General features: G+C 39.1%; 1 protein-coding gene across 1 annotated transcript; it reads right to left on the bottom strand.

Moving 5' to 3' along the window:
* Window positions 1-6776: 6776 nt before the first annotated feature.
* COX17 (cytochrome c oxidase copper chaperone COX17) lies at window positions 6777-13923 on the bottom strand. Its single transcript, XM_037013200.2, has 3 exons — window positions 13717-13923; window positions 11729-11817; window positions 6777-6999 (listed from the first exon to the last, which is right to left on the bottom strand). Exons 1-2 carry the CDS (start codon window positions 13818-13820, stop codon window positions 11733-11735), a joined length of 189 nt encoding a protein of 62 aa, XP_036869095.1. The 5' UTR covers window positions 13821-13923; the 3' UTR covers window positions 6777-6999; window positions 11729-11732.
* Between the last annotated feature and the right edge of the window lie 7165 nt (window positions 13924-21088).

Below are 21088 nucleotides of genomic sequence, written 5' to 3'. Positions count from 1 at the left end.
TTTGACATCCATTTAAAAAAAAAAGCTAAGCAAAGCAGCTTTTTGAATTCGAAACTGACTTTCTCCTGCTTTTATCTGGATCTAGAAGTAGTAAACTTCTCCTGCTTATATCCGGATCTAGAAGTAGCAAAGCATTGCTCAGACCATCAGCCCAACTATCCCATCATTTGCAAATTGTAATAACTACTGCCTATTAAATACCCTGTACACACATATTACTTAATTGCCACACAACTCTCCCAAATAAATATTATTTTCCTTCAAGACCTGAAAGAAACTGAGGTTCAGAGAGGTAACAAGTTCCCACAGGTAGTAAGTGGCAGAGCCAGGATCTGATAACGTCTCAGACTTACTTCTATGTCCCAAGTAGTCTGCATAGTGAGTAGAAAGAACAGAATTAGATCCATGATTCCCAACCCTGCACTACCCGCTGGAAGCCTGATAATGTCCAAGGAACTTCTGGATGAACCTGGGGTTTTGGGTTTCCAAGAAAATAAAACTAGAATATGCAAGCATTAAACTAAGAAATGTTCCTCTGGCTTCCAAATAACTCCTTGATGTTTTCCCTTGCTATTGGTTAGCACTTACTATCATTAAGTGCCCCTGAGCATAGGGTAGGTACATGTAAACTTCCAGAACTATTCAGTTGCCCAATTCACAGGGACTTTGATCATACTGCTGATAACCTAACTAAAATCATTGGGAGATTAGAGATTGTCAAATATGCCAAGGAGTAGAAGTTTTCCACTCAAATATTTACTAAGTGCCTACTACGAGCCAAGCATTTACAGTGATTCCTAAGAGCTTTCACTCTGTCAAGAGAAAGATACCTCAAAACACAAGAGCAACCCAGTGTGTGAAGCAGTGACTGAGTTAAGTTTAAAGAGAGTGGCAGCCTAGAGGGAAGAGTGGGATAGAGGAAGGAAGACCTAGGCGCTAACACTGGATCTCAAGTGTAGGGGTTGAATTGACCATTGGTTTGAATTAACAAATGTGCATCCTATTCCTTTCTTCCTCAAGTTGAAGGTGAAAAATCAGTAGCAAAGGAGCAGAGCTACCTAGGGCCTGGAGAAGGAAACCCCACCCCACACCCTGCAATGATTTGTATCCATGATGTCATTTGAGCTGTGGAGTTTGAGGATTTCCATATGCTGCTTTTCTGTCACCTGCCTGCCTCCCAACCAACCCACCCGCATTAGCAAGCAGCAGCTGCTCATCCCTCCACCTTAGTCATGTTCCCTCTGAGCTGCCAGAGTAGCTGTCCCTGCGGGCTGTGAGCAAGGAAATCAGAAGCACAGCAACAGAGAGGCAACCAAGGCACTGCCCAAGATAGAATTTCAAAGCAGGTCATCTTAGCAAGCCTGACCAAGGGGCTGGCTGTGACCCTTTAAAGAGACAGGCAGACCCACTGACTGTTGTTCCCAGCCAGCCTTCTTTGTCGGTCCACACATGTGCTCATCTGAGCAGAGGTATTAACCTTTATCAAGCAGCCACTGTTTCCTCCTGTCATCCCATGATACCTTTTTTTTTTTCCAATGTAAGAAATGCATTATGGGACCTGCCCAAGGTTACAGAGCTAGTGTATAAATTAGAACTAGAGCCTAGGTTATTGTGGCTCTGAACTGTATATTCTCTGGGCTGTACCACCTTGCCAGGTACTTTGAGGAGTTTATTGTATCCATACACAGGCCCATTGATTGCTACAGGGGATTTGAGTATGCTGCTGGGCTGGCACCAGGGGATGCATAACCCCACGTGCTGCCTGCCTGATGCTGACATGGATGCCTGACAAGGACCTTTGACGGGAACACAACAGTGCAAAGTTATATCTTGTTTTTAAATCCAGATTTGACAAAAGAGGAAAGAAAAACCTGCATGTCAAAATGGTATGTCTTTATAAGGAAATCCACAAACATGGAGGCAGAAGCACAGTAGAAAATATTTGGGGCAGAATAAAAGGAAAGAAACAGAAAGCACATCATTTGTTGAGTTGATTCAATTCAGTAAGTATTTTTTAGGGCAAAGCATGTGCACCAGGAACAGGCAATATAAAGATGAATGAGACAATTATCAACACCAAGGAAGCTTCTGGTCAGCTGAGGGAGACTGACCTAGAAATAACTGTAATCCACTAAAATAAGTGTACTCGGGGCTCAAAGGAAAACAGTGATGGGCGAGCAAAGAATGCAGGAAAAATATCACAGAGAAGGTGACATTTAAGCTGATCTAAAAAGATGAGTAGGTGTTCTCCAGCTAGGGGAGGGCATTCCAGGAAGGGAGAACAGAATGTGATATCAAGTCCAGAAGTAAAATAAAAATGCACGGCACATTCTGGTAACAGAACAGCTTGTTGCAAGGTGAATCCTAGGAAGCAGCAGGACAGGGGGCAGGAGAGGCAGGCTGGGGCCAGGTGGCTAACCTGCCTCTTTAAATGCGGTCCTGAACCAGCACTGGTCTACCAACTGCTACTGGCCCATGATAGGATAGAAATGGAGAGAATTTAGACATTTTCATAGCATTTTGACAGAGAAAATTACAGCCTTTAAACTAAATAAGACTTATGGCTTGTAGACTGTTTTTTTAAAGTGTGGGTTTAAAATTTTCATTTCCCTAGTATTGGTCTGTGAAAAAATTAAAGTGATTCTTTACCACATAGAGTTTGAGAAACACTGGGGTTGGGATTAAAGCTTTCCTAATACAGATATTAAAATAGAACAGGGGCATGATTTTGGGCTTTGGACACATACTGCCAAGTTCATCTAATGCAGACACTATTGGCTGCCTATCCTAAGGCCATTCCCCACTTTTGCTTAGTTTATGGAACTTTGCCTGGGTGGTATGTAAGGAAGGTGAGCTTCTGTCCCAGCTGCCTGAGCCTGAAATAAGACTAAAGTGAAGCACAATATCCTATCCCCCTTGATGGCAACTAGTTTAAGGGCAGGCATATGACCAATGAAATGTAAGAGGAAGTGCATGTGGGAACTTCTGGGGAAAAGTATACTTGCTAACAGAGACAGTAAAGAGGCCTCTACCTTTCATCCTAGTTTTAATACAATTGTGAAATGATGAAATGCTTGAAGATACCATAGTGTCAAGCTACATATGACTAAGGATGATAAGGATAAAAACAGAAAAATAGAACAAACCTCAGTTCTTAAAAGTACCACTGAGCCATTGTCTGAAATCTGGAACTTTGAATCTCTAGACTTATTATATTTACAAATTATATTTATTGCTTAGGCCACTGTAGTTGGGAGTTCTGGTACTTGTGGAGTTGAATGCATCCAGATTCAGATCTTTCTAAAGGTCTCCATAAGGACTAGTCTTCAAGAATAGTTCTCTCTGAATATCTGCTGATCGTCTTAGTTTATGACAACTGAACATCAGACAACTATTATGTTTAACAAATAATTTTCTCTCAAAAGTTTAAGCAAACCAAAGAGGGAATTGCTCCTCTTAACTCAATGTGGTCATTCAGTATGACTGGTGAACAAGATGGTTTAGTGGAAAATTGGTCCCCTATTCAGTATCTGTTTACCTTTTCCTCCTTGTAAAACAATTAAATTTTGTTCTGGTATCTAAACTACACATGGATCCAAAAGGGAATCCTGTTTAAGCCAATCAGCGTAAGGCATTTTGTTGAAAACTATTATTGGTCCATAAAATATACACAACGTACTCATACTCAATCATATAAAAAAAAGGGACTTAATTACTTAGGAATGGTTACTCTCCTGCTGGACTTGAATAAGAAAGCACAATTGATTTCATCAGTCCTGGAAGAGAGAGGTCTCAGATGAAAATAACTTGGGTCTTAGGTGGCATTATTGGAACTATGTTATCATTGCATCTAGAGCTTGCTCTCACTCTGGACTTTTGGTCGTGTGAGTTTTCCTTATGAGAATTTTTTTACTTGCTTTCAAAAGCACCATCACCAATGCAGCTGAACTACCATCTAGCAGTTTTTAATAGCTAAAGAAACACTGGGTCATCACACATGCCCTCCTTTTAGGAAAGCCTCTTGGAATATTGATTATAGCACTGAGTATATTTTTATAGTTTATATACATATGTCCACTAGACTTATGTTCTTTGAGAGCAGGGTCCATTGTCTTCCTAATCTTTGTTCATTACTTAGCACATAGTTGGCACACAGTACGGTCCTCAGTAAATGTGGAGTCAGATTCTCGAGGGCACAATGTCTCATTCACGCATCAACACTCAACACCGAGGGCAGTTTCCTGCAGCTAACAGATCTTCGCTAAATATGTACTGAATGAATAAATGAATTTAAAACTTTGAATATGTGATATTTATATTAGACAACTGGCACAGGAAGGAACATTGGACTTTAAGATTCACATCCAGCTCACCAGCCATTTGACCACAATTTCCTTAACCACTCTGAGTGCTCATATTCACCTGTAAAGGTGGATTAGTTTGTTTCTTCATCAGCCTCACATGGTAGCTGCAGAAGGCATAGTTATCCTAAGGTAGGCCCTTCCTAAGGACAAGGTCCTGTTCTCATCAACCTTCAAGTAAACCTTTCAAGGTTAAACAAAGGGACTAATTAGAACAGTGTGGAGTTTCAGGATTATTGTGAATAGCAGGGCATTCAAAATACATGTCAGAATGTGGTGGTTACCTGTTAGGAAAGTTCTTCATTTTTCAAATACTGTGGTGTCATCTTTTACCATTATTAGTACCAAAATGGTACAATCTTTGTGAAGGCTTAAGCACTAGGGAAAGCTGGGTAGAGGGTCTTGTGAGATATATTATTGACTACAGCAGATGTTAAGAAGGGTGCTTTAGTTCCTTTACAAATCAGTTGAGCACTACCAAATTAGCAAAGGTTGAAAGTATTAGACTTATTAGGAGTTTAGGGAAATAGGGACCCTCAGATACTAAGGTGCAGATGGGTAACCCCACCCCTTTCTAGAGATTAGTCAGGCAATACTCAGCCAAAGCCTGAAAGCACACACAGCTCCTGGCCTATCCTCGGGTAAGTGACCAGTAAAGGACATTTGTAAAGACTTTCCTATGAAACTTCCATTGTAGTGTTACTATGGAGTAGCCTAAAAAAAAAAAAAAAGTAAAGAGTAAAAAGTGTGTATTCATGCATAACAAGATAAATGACAAGGTCACCAAAGAATGGTCCTATGGTAGACTAGGATTTCAGGTGATTTCCTTGTTAATTCCTTATACCTTTCCATAAAACCAACAAAACAAAATACAGAAAAAAACAAAACAAATAATGTAGGTTATCTGCAATATCTTGTTTAAGACAGACACCCAATTCCTAGAATGTTATTTGACATAGAGCATGTAGTCTATAAACATTTGTTTAATGAATAAATGTACAAACAATAGGGAATAGGTTACATTATGGTGAACCATAACATGAATTTATATATAGCTAATACAAGTCATGTTGTGGAACTATGCTCACAAATGATAAAAGATATTAAGGGGAAAAAAGCAATTAATGCATGATCTCATTAAAAATATGTATCACAGAAAAATCATGTTTTAAATATGTATAAAAGCAGAAGAAAAGTCTGGAACAGCATGTCAAAAGTTCTTATTGGGTGATAAGGTTACAGATTTTTTTTTCCTTTTTGTTGCCCCAAACAGCATCAGGATAACCATCTGCCAGGGATCTGTACTGGGTGAGAAGTTGGTTCATCTCTGTCTTGGGAGTGTAAGACTCTATTCTTCATCTAGAATAATGCTCTGAAAACTATTAAGTGCTTACTAAAATAAAAGTATTATATCCAAACAAATATTGAAGTGAAAATATGAATACAGAATCAAAGAATTAGAGAAAGTAAATAACACTGAATGCTAGATACTATACCAAATGCATTATATACCTCATTTTAATTAGGACTCACGATCCTGTAGGTTAGCTATTACTACTATACCTGCCTATTTTTTTCTTTCAGATGAGAAAAGGAGACCCAAGGTTTTGGCTTGCCTGTCACACAGCCAACTGTTCAACCTAAGTCTGTCATACTTCAAAGCCACACTCTTAAATTAACAAGAAGGAATCCTAAGGAATAATTTAAGCTCATTTTAAAAAAAAGAGGTAATTTTCCTACCACAGAAAGAGATATGAAGTTTATAATCTCTCACTTATGTTCCTCAGTTATCTTTTGTTGTTGAGATTTGAAATTCAATTTACTTAAAGGTAGAATATGACCAACTGCTTCATTAGTCCAACAGCTAAAATGACCACAATGGGGTTGCTACATTAAGTGAGCGACACTCTATTGTCCTATTCCAGGTATCACTACAGCATAGCACTAAGCGTGTCATTAGTGACCTCTTTGTACCAATCCAGCCTCTGGCCTGAGCCAGCTCCTCATTAATAAGAGACAACTGTCTGGGCCATAAGCATTCGACTTAGGATCTTATTCTATCCTAAAATACAACTAGCCATCTACAGATCAGTTATGCCAAGTAGCTGAGATCTGCCAAGTCAACGCACCCTGTCATCTAAAATCTAAACAAAATTACTTTCTCCAAAGAGAGAACCAGTAAAAAACAACAATTTAAAGCATTAAGACTGGAGGCTTGTCCAGCACTTGCCTTTAAGAAAGTTAAAAATAAAAAACAAAACCTTAAATGGCTACTATACTCATTCTGAATTGGTAAAGGGTTATTTCCTACTTCCGTTGCACTTCATTTTAGAGGTTTCAGTGGATAAGAGGGTGTCTGCTTTCTCCTTACAACAAATATCCAGAGTTCCCAGAGTGATACAAGAACACAAGAAATAATAGTACAAGATTTGTTTATTTGAAGCAAAATAAATGCTGTGTGAGGATGTGAGGAACACAAAAAGAAACACACCTGAAGATATCTGACAAGAGATATTTTCCTTTTTTTAAAAAATAAATTACAAATACTTTTTCCATTTATTAAAGTTCACTGAAGAATTTCCAAAATTTTTTAATGTTCTTCATTCTTCAGGAATTATTCATTCACAGAGCAGACCACCTACAGAAGAAGATAAATATTAGAGAGTCAGATTTTAAACATCATATCAGACCTATGAAGCTAAGGAATTAAGACCACTAGAAATGAATACCTCAGCCAAGTACTACTAATTACCATATTATGCTAAACCAGCATGAAATAAAAGATCTACATTTTTTAATTCTACTTTTGTCTAAAAACATGACCGAGACTTTTCAATCCATTCACTGCTTAATCTTTAGAAGTCTTTGTTGAAGTAAAAACTATGTGTGTTTGTGTATGTACATACGTATATATATATATATATATATATATTCCCCCTCCCCCGCATCAAAGTATCTTCCCCAAAAGGCTCAGGCAGTTTATTTTTACACAAACTGCGGAGAAGAGACTTGCAAACCTCCTTGGTGATTCAAGTATGTTTGGCAAAGATCCACCGAGTGGCTAACTAACTTAGTTAGTTATTACTAAGATGGCAGAAGGTCAGCTCTGTACACAAGGTACTTCCTGTGGAAAGTTACTCACTTAATAAAGGGAACCTTTCTGAAATCTACTTGGAAAGATCAAAAAGGGAGAGTAGCACAGGAAGGGTTGCTGGTTTAGTCAGTCAGTATCAGGCTTCTCTCCAAACAGTCCTTATGCTCCCCCTACCCACAGTCCCTAACCCAGCAGACACAGAACAAAGCTAAAAGGTGCCTAGGTGATCTGGGCTAGCCATCTCTTCAAATCTAATGCAAGTGCTTCCCTCATCCAGCTATTACCCTGCATTTGTTTAGAAAAGACAAGCTTCATCAACAATACATCTAAACCCTCTTTCCTAAAAGCTTAAAGGAAGAATACAATTTAGGAAAGGTTTGGGCAGGAAAGATAATCCAAAATGAAGCCGTTCGGGATTTCAACAGTCCATAGCATTACTACCTCTTTCTACTGACTCTCAGCAGGGACTATCTGCTGAAAGCCTCTTTATATGTAATATCTCTGTGCATAAAGTCCTTGACAGAAGAAACCCTATCTTTTCTAACGCAACACTTTTTAGGTTTTTTATTTTTATTTATTTTTTATTTTTTTATTAGGGTATCAATGCTATACGATCTTATGAAGATTTCACATAAGCAACATTGTGGTTCACCCATATTATCAAGTCCTTCCTCCCATAATCATTTTTTAGGGTTTTAAACAATATGTATTGAATGAGTAAATGTTTGAATAGCAAAAATTACCCTTTCCCTGGATTTTCTTGGGGTCATATTTTCATACATAACCAATTACTTGTGTGTGTTGAAAGTCAGCGCATTTATACATATTATAACCAACTATTTATTCAGTTAAACTTAATAAATACTGAGTACACCACTGCTTGGTGCTAATGTTTTAATTTCTTTCAATGATTTTAGCCTACAAACTGGGATCTCCAGGTTCCTTCTGACTTCTTAAGGCAGAAAGATATTGCTGCCATTTCCTCCTTACATTTCTAAGCAGGTTCTAGTTTCCTCTATTTCTCTTTCAGTAAAAGAAGTAGTTATAAGATAGAAGAGAGTGTCTAAAGTCACCACCATCACTTCCTACTTTTCCTTAGTAGTTTTCAAGTCTCTGCCAATGCTATTATTAAACAATTTATATTTAGCTTTATCTCTGTGTCTTCTCAGCTTAAGCCAGTAGTTCTTAAAGACGGGTGCATGTAAAAACTATCTAGGAGTTTCTGTGTCAACAGGAGCAAATCTGAGCCCAGGCGTGTGAAGTGAATTTACCTCCAGCTGAATGTAGCCACTTTTATATTAAGTTCCAATCTACTGAATTCAAGGTACAATTAAGAACTATCTTATTTAAGAAACATTAAAGTCTTCAAAGGCTTTTTCAATTATTAAGAAGATCTAAATTTGCAAAATATTTTTCCTTTGAAGCTATCTTCAGAAACATGTGGTCTAATCATCTAAGAGATACCAATTTAATTAACTTCATTTTATAACAGTGTAAGTAATAGTGTTGGATTTTACCCTACAGCCAACAACCTGGTTACTGAGTTATATACACCTATGCATTTCAACAATAGGTCTTTCTAATTAGCACTATAATAACGTTTTAGGATTGAAGAGCAAGACTATATGCAATCTTAAAAATGAGTATGTTGGAAATAAAATCTCATTAAGTGCAAGGAGTAAAGTATTTTAAATGTCTCTGATTTGGAGAACATAAAAAACTTGGCCTCTAGTTTTAATTCTACCACCTACCCCCTTAACTAGGGCAAGCCTTTTTTGACTTCACTGTTCCTCCACTTCTCTGTGGAGGATGGGGAAACAGAACACCAGGGACCAAGGGAGATCCAAATAGCTATTCCTCTTCCAAAAGTATTATTAAACTGAAAAATGAAAACATGACATTTTGAAATCTTAGACAGGCCCTGTGTGGATTCACATTGTTCATCCAGTAACCAGGATTCAAAAATATATAATCAGGTCATATATTCAACACATCTCAATTCCATGACTGCTATCTCGCCAGATTTGAGCTATTCCATTCTGGTTTCTATTTTACAGTTTACAAACCCTATTCATACATATATTATTTAATCACAACAACTCAATGAAGTAGTTTGGTCATGTATTATTATCTTTCCTTTATACATGAGGAAACTTAGGTTCAGAAAGTTAAGGACTTGCCAAAGACCATACAGTTAAACAACAGGTCTTCTAAGTCCAAAGCTCTTGATTTTTCTTTTACACATAAATGAAGTACACAGGAATAACTCTCACACTATCCCAATAATATAAAGAAAACCATCTTCTGGTCCTTGTGACTACTGCTACTTACAACAACTGTACCACTTACGTGGTCCATATGAAGTCCAAGAGAAGCTTTTGATACTCCTAAAATTAGTATTTTTTTTAAATCACCATTTTTATCAAGGCAGGCTTCGCCCTAGTCAACAGTTTACAAAACAGTCGAGAGAGTTAGACTGTGAACAAGGAAAGCATGTACAAATGTTGAAATTTCATGTCTTTAAAAATAATCAATGGTTATACTTACACTTTTTAAGAACATCCCCCCCCCACATACCCAAATTTCCATCTTGCAAAATGATTTACTATGGGATTTCTTTAAACAACCACATAATCTAAAAGCCACTTAACTGTATCATGTATATATAGAGTATATATACCACACCATATATAAAAATCATACAATATATTATGGTTCTCTTTTTATAAATGAAAAAAGTGAAATCCAGAGAGGATTAATGTCTTGATGAACACTAAATGTAGCTGAAGTAAAACACATGCTAAACTAGACATCAGGAGAACCAAAATTAAGCCTCAGGACTTTCAGCCTAGATTGTTCTCCACTACACAATGATACTGCTAATCAACTCGGAACAGATTTCTTATCCCTCCTTTTTTACAGTTCAGTGAGGGAGACTGGCCATATGTGAAATTCCAAAGAGGCAGGAAAGAGGTGAAAGGGAAAGAAGTCAGGCTCTCTATTATTGTTGGTATGTGGCTTTGGCATTATCGCTCAGCTATTACTAAGTTAGAAGTGGTGGTGTGATGTGGATGTTAGGGAGGCTGGTGGTACAAAGCAGTGGGAGTCCGCCTGGAGACACAGGTCCCAGTTCTGACATGCTGATCCACCTCCAGAGTCATTTTATACATATAGGTCTTAGTTTCCTCATTTATTCATTTAATTAACAATCTTCCATTGATTATCTACTATGTGCCAGGTATTGCTCTAGGTCCTAGAGATAGGACCTATTCCTATTCTCTGAGTTTACATCCTAGTTGGGGTAAAGCAATGCAAATGAAAAATAAATACATAATAGGCAGGCAATAGTTTTAAGAATAGAGTAGCCACTAGCCACATGCTGCTATTAAAATTAAATAAAACTAAAAATTCAGTTACTCAGTTTTACTAGCTGCATTTCAAGAGCTCAATATCCACGTATGGCTGGTGGCTCCGACACTGGGCAGGTACAGAACACTTTCACTATCACAGAAAGTTTTACTGCACAGTGCTGGGACGCAGCAATGTGGAAGGGATGCTGTTCTAGATGGAGGGTTGAGGGAAAGCCTCTCATTAAGGGGCCCTTTGAACAGAGACCTGAATGAAGGGACAGAGGGAGTTTAGTTGCTATCTGAAGGAAGAGCTTTCAAACAAAAGAAAATCATCTATTTGTGGTACTGCTGCATGCACATCACTTAAGGTCCCTTTCAACATTAAAACTTGGATTCAAAGTTCTTGAAAACTTAGTGTGAGGTTTTAGTTCTATTAGAGTAAGTATGGTGCACCAGAAATAGCAACAATTCCATTTTTGTTTTGCAGAAAGCAATGCTTCCACGTGCAGCCTACTACCTGCTTAAAAACACTTACTAAAGAACCACAGCATTAGAAGTAATGATTAGAGACCATTTTCCTTTTAGTTTCTTTTAAGTCAGACAACTGAATGTTTTGAACTTCCTAAGCCATCAATCCTTTGGACTCTAACATAACTCTAAAGGCTTCTGTCAAGCCCTTTCTGGAAAATTAAATTCATCCCTTCCCAAATCCATTAAATGGCTGTCAATTTATCAGCATCATTTACATTCCTCTATTAGGAACTGGAAAGTTTTTTAGTGATACTTAAACATGTTACATTAACCAGGTGAATTACCTTTCAGACAGAATGTTGCCCAGTAACGGCTAAATCTGTACATTAATACACAAAATTGAAGCAATAAGCCTATGTATTGCCTTCCCAAACAGAAAGCACCATGCTCACCATTTCATATCTTAAATCCCAGGGCTCTCATGCACTCCTTGTGGGCCTCAATTAGGTGTCCACAGTGTTCTTCTCCTTTTTCAATGATACTACAAAACAAAATGTATTTGTTACCTAACAAAGTGAGCATTAATCACATTAGTAGTAAATAAGCATATGTAATAGGAATGGGTCTGATGGAATACAGTTGGGAGTTTTAAAAAAATGTTATTACATCAATGGCTTTGATTTTACTGGCTCTTGTTATACTTCCATGCCCAAGAAATGTTCCAGAGACAGCTAGTTTTTTGGGAGAATATGATTAGAAGAAATAATTATGAATATTAACCATTACCTCTAGTCCATAGCCAAGGAATACTACTGCTCTATAATGAAATAATCTCACTGAATAAAACATTTTCATTAAATGAAGGAAAGAGAGAAGAGCTTAATTCTTTGTCTGCTATCAAAGAGGAACTAAATTTTTTATTCTGCTCAAATACACCTAAATAAATCTACATCTAATCACAAGACACCAACAACATAAACAGAAAGATCTGGCAGCCAAGAGCAACCTGATGAGCCCCTTTCATGGTGCTTGAAAGAGGTTTTATTTGTAAAATTCACAAAGTAAAAACTAGGACCACACAGCTTTATTTGTAGGGCCTGAAAATGTAATTTCAGCAAAGAATCAAGCTGAACTCAATTTCAAGAAAAAAGTGGTTCCTGACTATAGATATTTGGGGAGAAGCCATACTGGTCTGAGCCAATGGATGCAAAAGCAATTTTATAAAGGGTAGGTTTTCCTTCCATCTAAATCCTACACATCCTTCAGTAGCTCAAGGGCTACCTGCAAACAGGAGCAACTGTCTGGGATAGTGAGCTCCTTATAAAAATAACAGCATTCCTTGATGACTTACTGAATGCTGTAAATACTGTGCAAGGCTCATAATGTGGCCTACATCATTAACCTTTACAGTAACCTTGAAGGCAGATACTTTAATTAGGTCCATTTTCCAGACATCTGAGACAGATGTTAAATAATCAAGTTCAAAAGGATTCAAACCTTGGCTCTGGATCTCAAGTACCACAGGATCTGAAGGTTCAGTACCTCTTACTGTTACTATGGAAGCAATTTCAGTATCAGATAGTAGTCTTTCAATTCTCCCTGCAGTAATATTTGCAAATACTGAGTATTAATAAAAAGTACGGAGCTCCTCCTATTACCCCACTATGCCACTCCTGATCACTTTCTACGTGAGGACAAAAAGGGGTGGGTGGGAGAAGTGCACATTCACATTACCCGAGGATTCCCTCTAATGACATTTGAAACTATAAAAAGAACTAGAATAGTTCTGTGTAGAGAAATAGAGACTGTACAAAATGAGAACTAAACCTTTTGTGGATTGATGGTAATCTAGATGTACTATTCTGAACACTATAATGTCATCTACTCCCAGACTGGTTGATTTTTAAGTTATCTACCTAAAAAGGGGGTGGAGCGTAAGGGGTACTCTTCAGTTCTGCAGGAAATGTACCCTGTGTCCTACTATGTATGTCTAAATTTGGGGAGAAATTACCAGCAAACTTACTCTTTGGTCTTGCCAATCTTCTAGCATAGCCCAAACCACGTGGTATAGCAATCACTGCGATATGTGTCCATTAACTTTAAGCTCCTTTAGATCAAGCAGCATCTTTATCTGTTTCTAAGCCCTCAGCCCTAAGGCAGTGCTTGAGACGTACAAGACGACCAAAAACCCTTTGATGGAAGGCATGAGGGAGCGAAGCGAGCCGGGGTCAACCTGACCGCTCTCCGGTCCCTTCGCCGGTGCCCCGGGCTGAGCTCTGGCCTCGGCCCGCAGCCTACTGCCAAGTCTACTGGGCCCCATAACCCTGAATTGCGCCGCACAGCGACGCCAGGGCCACAGAGTCCCAGCGCTGCGGAGCGCGGAGGCAGCGGAAGGCGGCGCGAGGGGCTACCGGCCGCCCATCCCCGGTTGCGCACTGACCACGCATCGCGCGCCTTCTTGGTCTCCGGGCAGGCGCAGCAGGGCTTCAGAGGCTGCTTCTGCGACTCAGAAGGCGCTGGGCTTGCGGCCACCAGACCCGGCATCTCTCGCGCCGAAAGCAGCCACTCGCACAGACACACGGAACGCTCCTAACCTCCGCAAACGCCGGCTCGCCCGCAGTCACTTCCGGCAGTACTACTTAGAAGACCGGAAGTACTGCCTTTCTCACACCGACGGGGGGCGAAAAGTGGGAGGGCGCAAGGATAAAAAGGGAGCGTCAGCGGAAGCGGCTAAATTAAGGCTTTAAGGGAGGGCGCCTTTTGGGCTAAGGCACAGAAAGATCAGGTGACTGGGCTCCGAGTATGTAAATAGGCTTGAGGAGGGATCAAACGATGAATAAGGGCAGTCATCTTAACAAAAATTAATGGAGGGTGGTAGGGTGCGGAACTACGTACTTGACATTTCAGATGCACAAATTGTACGTAAAAAAATTGATGAAGTTAATTATATATCAAAATAAAGGCTTGAGGTTTTAAGTAAGGCATGTTAAATTACAGAGGCCATAAAACTGATGTGGCTCTAATGTCTTAGTGATTGCGGGTAAAACTAACATTCAGAGTATCTCGCCTGGCTTTAGTATATTTGCATATCCTCAGAGGTGGAGAGAAGTTCATCTCCAAGTCAATGATTAATTACCTGGGCAACCGAGGGCGTGTCTGAACCTGAGCGTTTAAGGGGAGGGGCTGGCTTGCTTCCTTCCGGAGCAGGGGAGAGGGTGCTAGACTGCAGTTTGTAAGCAATAAACGGTTTTAAACTTTATTTCTCCCTTTGATGTCAGTTTTTAGAGGTAGTTTGCCCCGGGATTTCCTTTCCCCAGACTTACAGTGATCTGTGTAAACAAATCAAAATTAAGCCTATAAATGCTTGAGGTTACAAAATCAAAATGCTAAGGGCAGTTTCAACAGCCGACTAGGCTTTAAATTGTAGCCAATCAATCAATAGTAACTTTTCTTCTGTTTTTTTTTTTCTACAAAAGCCTCTCCCTGAGCTCCTGTTGGTAGAACTTTGCTAATCACTTCCAGTGCCTAACGAATCAATTTTTGCCCAAACTCTTAAATTTTTTACTATGGCTCAGTTTATCTTTAACAGGTACTGTGGACAAAATTAACAAATAGATGATAAATTGTAGAAGGTAATTGAAATAGCTAAATCCAACAAGGGACTAATGTCTGGAATATTTAAGGAGCTTAGAGAAAGTAACAATATAATAACATCCTCAAAAGAAAAATGGAGAGAGGATATGAAGAGAAATATATAGAAGCAAAAATGTTCAAGCAACCGTTTTTTTGTTTCCCTGCTTATTTAAGACAAGAAAATATGTAGACTATATGGAAGAGAAAAACCCAAGGCCAACACTCATAAGAGCGATTCCAAAAGAGTACTGATCATAGAAATGGAAAATAAAACAATGAGGTATCATTTTACACCCAAAATGACTGACAAAAATTAGAAAATTGGATAGTGCCAAGTACAGGTGAGGATGCAGGAATGCTCCTAGGTTCCTGTTAGGAATGTAGACTGGTCCTGTCATGTTGGAGAGCAGTTAGGAAGTACTGAGTTATTTTAAGAAAAGGTGCACATAATTTAGCAATTATACATTCTATCCCAGGGAGTTCCTAGCAAGTTCCTAAGGGATGGTGTATGCAGATAATTGTCACAGCACGTTTATGAGGCAGGGAATTGGAGGCAATCGGGCATTCATCACTGGGGAGGTAGATAGGGAAATGCAGCATACTAGGCACAAACTAGAAGAAACTGACAATATGTACACATAGTAACCTGGACAAAATTTTAAAATAGCTTGGGTAGTGGAGAAAAGTAAGAATAAGAATAGATACATAGCCCAATACCATTTGCATAAATTTAAAGGAGTACAAAAAAAAATGTGCACAAGAACAGGTACATGTAAAAAGGTGTGTTTTAAACAGAAGGTTCCTTATGAGAGGAAGAAAGGGGATAAATGTAAATAAAGTGACTTTTCAGGGATCAATGATGACAATGTATCATGCACAGGGAAGAATAAGTCAATTATCTTCATCTGAAAAGCAAAGAAAGCTATGTTGGTTGCATCCCACTAAGTGCATTTTGGAATGGGGTAGTAATTAGATTTCATTATTTTAATGTCTTCTTCCACTACACCTTTAGGTCGTGTGTAACAAAGAGACTACACTTTTAGATTGGTATGGAACAAAATAAGTTTTATTCTAAGGGCTTAAGCCACTTCCTTGCTTTTAAGTAAAAATAATCATTTTGCCATAAAAAGATACTGTGAATTTATATATGATATACTGTGATTTTAAAATGCTTATTTTGGTCCCCCAACAATAGTTAGCACATGGTAGATACAACATAAATGCTTTTTATTCAGACAAATTCCCAGTAAAGCTTTATTTTGCTCTGTTGCTACCAAAGATCTAGAAGTACTTTTTTTCCCACAGGGAGATCTCTTGTATCTTTGGCAGAGAAAAAAAAAGAAAAAATATTGTTTGAACTGATTTTCCCTTCTAGCACTGTCCAATACTCTTATCCTGGCACTAATAATTCTTAATAGAGAAACCAGATTTTCAAAATGTGCTCACTTAGAATGTATAATCATTTGAAATGACAACATAATCTTCAGTTACAATACCTTCTGTATATGTAGGACTGCTGAGTTTAATGAACCATCATTTAATCTTCATAGCAATTGAACTTATTATCTACATTTATAGATGAGAAAATTGATGTTCAGGGATGGACATGATTTGCTCAAGGTCACATAACTTGTAAATGGTAGCCCTGGGCCTCAACACTTTTCCCTCCAAGGTCTGTGTTTTATCTGCTACCCCTCTTCCTTTGTCTAAACACAAGGTATTTCTCCTTTTAAAATTAATCACTGATCTGTATTTAATTGTGCTACTTAACTTTTGTGTCTAGGAAATGAACAAGGAAGAAAAGAGAAATATCGAAGAGTGTTTAGGGAGTTAAGAGAATTGAGATACTGTAGACACAGATTAGAGACCAAAAGACTGAAATGGATTTTCTGCACTTGAGAAAAGATTTTTCTTGCCCATTCTCCTTTCCTGTGTCAGAGAAGGGAGGGTTCTTGCAGTGACACACACACACACACACACACACACACAGCCTGCCCCACCAATGTCTCATTTAATCTGTTGTCACACTGTAACTCAAACTCTTTCATCAGCTGCTTCTTTGGGATGGAATATTCTCCTGCCCTTGGGAAAAAAACCCAAAGGATATTCCTTTTCAAAGATATATAGTTAGTCTTTTATATCCAGCTGTTTACCTCTCTTCTTCTTTCAGAATTGTACAGCTAAGCCATATATATGGGTTACCTTTTCTTCTGTTTTTTAAGCTATGAATAAGTTAGCTTTAAGGTTTAAGACTGATCTTTACATTAACATCATGCTTTACTTTTCTTACTTGGTCTAAATGCCTTTAGACTTGTGGAATGGCCTGTTTTAGTACTAAAGGAAAAGTAAGAGTATAGAACAATGTAATTTAGTGTTTCCCATTCTATCCCAAGAAAAACCTCAATAACCTACTTCCCCAAAGAAAAACACAACAGCTTTAGAGAGCTGTAATTAGAGACTGAACAGAGTAGGAGACATGTGGAAACTAATAAAGGACTGAGTTCAACCATCTGTTTTACAGAGGCAGCTCTGAGGTTAGCTTGACTAGCACCCTTTGTGTCAAGTTTCCCTTCCCACATCTGAATTAACTAGCGATGCTTTACTATTTCAAGCCTGTGGGGTTTTTTCTATTGCTATAATTGCTAAACTAGTAGGCATCAAGAGTTGAAACGGTGAGTGTCATGGACTTTTTCATAATATAGTGAATATATTATTGTACGGTACTGAATGGGGACAATAGCTACACATAGCACCAAGCAGTCATTCTGTAGCTGGGAAGATAGCTCTGGTAATGTAACAACTAAGAAATACTTCCTAGAATCCATCCATGATAAAGGTATTTAGCAATTTTTCATGTCTAACCAACCCATCCCAGGTATGGAACCTTTACCCCATAAGGGTGGGTAGTTGAGGTTGGTAGAGGAGTGACACCATAGGGTGAGAGAGGATTATGAGGCTTAAATTCTCACTTGCCTAGTTAATAGGTTCAGAGGTAACTTTGTGTAGTATTTATATTTCTGTGCAAAAAAAAAATAGTTTTCCAATTCTGACAGTTAATATGTGCTGTACATCATGCTCTATAGCTTTTCAAGAACTCTGGAGGAGCTGAAATTTGGCCTTTTTGCCTGTCACAGTTCCATGAATGCTGCTAGAAGCCAGCACAGTGCTGGGACAGGGCTGAAGGATATTTATTATGTATGTAGAGCAGTAGAGCATTTGGTGCCAGTTCCCTGAGACCCACTTCCCACAGGGTCATGCTAAGAAGGCCTGATGACATCTGCATACACACTGGGTTACATCACAAAAAAGGAACAGTGAGCTTAGGAAACCCAGATCTTCAATAATGGGCAGTAAGAATGTTTACTCTTTGCTCAAAGGGAGACACTATCTCTGACGTCTAAGGCTGTGAGCAAACCTGCCCTTTATCCAGAGGCAGATACTATTTCTATTGTCCACGGTTGTTTCCTACACAAAGAAACAAGGGCAGACAGTGTCCCCCTTGCAAGACAAGCAGAAACATGTGACAGCCATGGAGAACTGTCTCCCAACATGGCAAAGAATAACTTCCATTTTAATGAAATTTTATTATTAACTAGTACCCCCTCCACTACTGAAATTTATTCTGTGCAACTAAGAGACACGGAACCTAATTTCATAAAGATTGTATAAGTCATTTCTTGCCATAACAGTATTACCACAAACCTCATGGTGATACTTATTATTGTCTCAAAATTTCTATCATTAGGATCTGGGTCTGGCTTTAATGGCTTTTCTGATTAGGGCCTCGGAAGCCTGCAGTCAAGATTGGACTGCGATTGTGGTCTCATCTGAGTTTCTAGTGGGTAAAGATGTGTTCCAATGTCAGGTTGTTGACAGAATTCAGTTTCTTGCAGTTGTAGGACTAAGGAATGTGGTTTCTTGCTGACTGTGGGTTTCTTGCTGACTGGGAGCCATCCTCAGCTCCCAGAGGCTAGGTGTAGTTCCTTGCCACGTGCGGTTCCCAAACACGGGCCACTTACTTCCTCAAAGCCACCAAATGGTCACTTACGGTCTATGTAAAACAATCATGTAGTCACATATATCCGATCACATTTGATGTATTCCACTGGTTAGTGTCTTCTGATGTGTTGCTGAAGGAGGCTGGCTCTTGGCTACTTCAGATAATTTATCTGATCAAGTGAAGAAAAGACTCTGAGGAACAAGACATTTTAGCTGAGACTTCAAATAATGAGTCATCAGTGGGAGGACTGAGGGGAGGAGGTGGAGCATTCTGGGAAGAAGGAACAGAAAGTGGGAGATGTAGCTATATCCACAGACAGAAAAATATTTTCATACCATTATAACATTCTTTTTATTTGTGTCTCTGTTTTCTTCATTACCCATTTTATCTCAACATTCCAAATTATCTCAGAATGTTCAACACCTGTTTCATAGTAGACAGTACTTTTGTTTAATAAATGGATGGATTTACTCAATTAGGAATCATTTGATTAAGCTTTCATGCAGCAGGTACTTCAGAGATACAAAATGACCACGTGAAGGCCTGTGTCCTCAATGAACTCACAGCTGGAGTGAGCAGAGCTGCGAAAAGTTACTAATACAAGGTGGTCAATGCTATTAGTGCTACTACAGCATTGGAAGACAGAAGAAAGCCTCACACTATTTAGGGAAACTGTACAGGCAAATTAGCACTAACTCTTGAAGGATATCTAAATTAGCTGGGGTGCATACATAGGAACAGGCAAAGGTATCAACTTGAGCAAGGCTTGGAGGTGACACAGTATATGGCTGGTCTGCAAAAACCCTGAGATGTTTAGGAGCAGAGAAAATAAAAGCTGGAGTATGTGTAGAAAGAGAAAGAGCAAGCCAAGAGGCTTATTCAGGAATTGTCTATGGATACCACCGAAAGGACAAAGAAGCCAACTCTAAGGTGTGTCACTAGCCTAATGGGATAATTTGAGCATAAAAAATAATGATCATAATGGATTAAAACACATCAAATATGTAAAAATGCATGCATTCATAATGATACTAAACAAAACCTTACTGGTTAACAATGGATGTTGTTAGGGTACCAACTCACTTCTCTGAAATTTAATAATTAAACTGAAAGAATTCAGCATTCATCCACTCTTTCCTCTATGATACCTGTATTTCAAGATAACCAAGGAGTTGGTCAAAGTTCTTTTTATAGAAGAATCCCAGGTAATAAAATGATTGAATTATTAGAAATTCACTGTTGTAGGATGGAAGACTTAAGAGATGTCAAATACAATGTGAAGATTTTCTTTGGATCTTTTGATTAGAAAAAAACAACTGTTAAATGACATCTTGGACTCAACCAGGGAAATTTGAATATGTATTGAGTATTAAGTAATATGAGGAAATTATTTTGTTAGATGTGATAATGGTGGTTAAGTTTTTAAAAAGCCCCTATCAGTTTGAGATGCAGATTATTTTAAGGGCAATGTAGTATGTCTGGAATTTGTTTTAAGATACTCAAGAAAAAAGTGTTACGGGATAGAATGGCAAAATTGTTGATTCTTGGTGATAGATACCTTTACTAAAGGTGGATTCACTTTTGCCTGTTTAAAATTTTCCATAATAGTTTTAAAAAGCAGAGCCAGTGCCTACCCCCATGTCATTTTCAGTTGACTTAATGCTCAGGCTCAGTAAGGGGTGGCAGTCTGCGGATCAACAGTAATGATCGCGCCCACCCTAAACGCGGATGCCCGTGGGGCCACAGCTCACTGTGTGCCACGGCCCAGGGTTCAGGATCCGGATTCCTCGGCTCGCAAAGCAAGTCCGGCGGGAAGGGGACGTCCGAGATGAAAACCCCCAGCTACTGAGGAAGGTTCTGAGCTTTCCCAGGGATTTCCGAAAGAGGCTACGGGGTGTAACTGGCAAATAGCTGGTGCTGGATTTGAGTAGCAGCCTCAAACCCAGCCTCCGAGGCTCCCGCCCTCCAGTACCCAGAATGAGGGTCGTCGGAAGCTCGCGGCGCGGGTGCAGCGGGAGAGAGGCCATCCCTTCCGCCGCGCGCCATCCCCTCGCCATCCCCTCGCCGTCCCAGCCCTTCTCCCGTTTCTCCTCTTCCCCTCCGCGCCGCCTCACGCTCCGCCCCTCCGCTCCTTTCCGTCCCCTCCTCCCCAGACCCGCGCCTCTGGCCCTGGCCCCGC

The sequence above is a fragment of the Manis javanica genome, chromosome 3 (assembly GCF_040802235.1).
Source record: "Manis javanica isolate MJ-LG chromosome 3, MJ_LKY, whole genome shotgun sequence".
In the NCBI taxonomy this organism is placed as follows: domain Eukaryota; kingdom Metazoa; phylum Chordata; class Mammalia; order Pholidota; family Manidae; genus Manis; species Manis javanica.
Note: the sequence above shows the minus strand (reverse complement) of the source record. Positions and strands in the feature narration are given on the sequence as shown.

Bases quoted from the DNA above. Each gene is read 5' to 3' on its own strand.
- COX17 (XM_037013200.2), bottom strand. From the start codon at position 13,820: ATGCCGGGTCTGGTGGCCGCAAGCCCAGCGCCTTCTGAGTCGCAGAAG. The intron at 11,818-13,716 runs GTCAGTGCGCAA...TTTGTTTTGTAG, and splicing joins AAGAAGGCGCGCGATGCGTG to TATCATTGAAAAAGGAGAAG.